This window comes from Propithecus coquereli, unplaced genomic scaffold, assembly GCF_000956105.1.
Source record: "Propithecus coquereli isolate 6110/MARCELLA unplaced genomic scaffold, Pcoq_1.0 Scaffold14, whole genome shotgun sequence".
Lineage (NCBI taxonomy): Eukaryota > Metazoa > Chordata > Mammalia > Primates > Indriidae > Propithecus > Propithecus coquereli.
In genome coordinates this window covers 14,927,461-14,929,353 of record NW_012138302.1, presented here as the reverse complement: position 1 = coordinate 14,929,353, position 1,893 = coordinate 14,927,461, and the positions used below count along the sequence as shown (strand labels likewise).

Genomic DNA, 1,893 nt, shown 5'->3' with positions numbered 1-1,893 from the left:
AAAGCAAGACTCTGTCTCAAAAAAAAAAAAAAAAAAAAGATGAGAATTCAGACCTAGAGTTTATTGAATATTTGAAGACACACACACATCAACACTGAGATAATACACACACACACATACACACACATACACACACACTCTTATATGATAAATCAAGTTTATAAAATGATTTTACAAAAATTCTGTGAATTTGAAAATGTCCTTATAACTTGCCCAAGGTCATAGTTAGGTTGTGGCAGAGATGGAACTTATATTTAAAATAGTTTTCTGATTACAGTATATTTTTCATTACACTGCAGTTTTATTCCTTGAAGAAAAGTTGAGTTTGCATGTTCCTTTATTGTCTGAGGCCAAGGAGGTATTAAGAGCATGGACTTTGGAAAAATGGTTTGAATCCTATATGATCTTCTAAAAGAAGATTGTGTATTTTCATATAGAAATTCCCCCATATTTTTCAGTGTATCTAACTTAAAATGATCTGTTGATAAATCTCAATGATCTGTTGATAAATCTCTTCAACTTATTTACCACAGCTATACATTGTAGTTTGATAGAGTTTTTGTAACTCACCACAAGATGTGATCTGAGGAATTCTAAGTACTTTTCATATATTTCATTTAAAATTCTGTCCTTTTTTAGTACAAAATTGAACATGTACATTGGGCTTTCTTTATAATATGGAATCAGCTGAGATTTCAATATGTGTGATCAATTCTCAGCTATTAAGATTATACATATTTTAATCTCTTAAAATCCCTTTCTAAAAGACCCAGTTTTGGTGCCCTTAATTTATTTATATATGGTTTTGGTTTTAGGTTGGTTTTGATATGAGTAAAGAAGCTGCCAGAAAATGCTATGAGAAATCTGGCCTGAGACCAAGTGATATTGATGTAATAGAACTTCATGACTGCTTTTCTTCCAATGAACTCCTTACTTATGAAGCATTGGGACTCTGTCCAGAAGGTAATATGTTTGAAGAGGGGAGATTGGGTAAATTTCACTGAGAAAACTTCATTTTCACCATTAAACAACAGAATTAACTAATCGCCTTTTCCTCCATGTTGGCTCTGCCATACCATACAAAGTGAACATAATCCGTTTTGGTACTGGACTTTTTAGAATGTGTAGTCTTTGACAGTATCAACACTGAGATAGTAGAGTGTCCAAATAATTTGTATTATGTAAATGAGGGGTACCTATAATGTACTATTAAATGAAAATGGAGTTAAAATTATATATGTAATTCCAACTATTTCATATTGTATTTGAATAAAGACTGGCAGAAAGGAAAATGGAAAAACTAGTTGGTGGGATCTACATTTTTTTTTTCATTTCTAAAGTGGTTGTACTATTTTCCATTACTATCAGCAATATAGGAGAATTTTAGTTGCTTTATATCTCTGCCAACACTTGATATGGTCAGTTTAAAAAATTTCAGCTATCCTGAAGAATATATAGTAGTATCTTATTTTAATTTGCACATCCCCGATGACTAATGATGTTGAGCATCTTTCCATGTGCTTATGGGTCATTCATGTCTTCTTTTGTGAAGTGTCTGTTCTTATCTTTGCCCTTTGGTTATTGGTTGTCTTTACTGTGTTGTAAAAGTTTTTATATATATCATCTGGTTACAAGTCATTTGTCTGACATAATGTATGTTGTGAACATTTTCTCCCAGTCTATGGCTTACCTTTTTGTTTTTTTAATTCAGATTGAGTATCTGTTACCTGAAATGTTTGGAATAAGGAGTGTTTTGGATTTCAGATTTTTGTGGGATTTGTAATAATGCTGTGTCTTTTCTTAAATTAATTTTCTTTCTTCTCTTTTCTTTTCTCTCTCTCTCTCTCTCTCTCTCCCTCCCTTTCTTTCTTTCTTTTTCTTTTTTTTTTTTTT

The 1,893-nt window shown here is 31.4% G+C and overlaps 1 protein-coding gene across 1 annotated transcript in view; it reads left to right on the top strand.

The window, feature by feature from the left end:
- The window catches only part of SCP2 (sterol carrier protein 2), a 110,508-nt gene that overhangs the window by 48,372 nt on the left and 60,243 nt on the right, over positions 1–1,893 (top strand). The window contains 1 exon segment of the mRNA XM_012639436.1: positions 816–963. Coding sequence (XP_012494890.1) covers positions 816–963 — 148 coding nt within the window.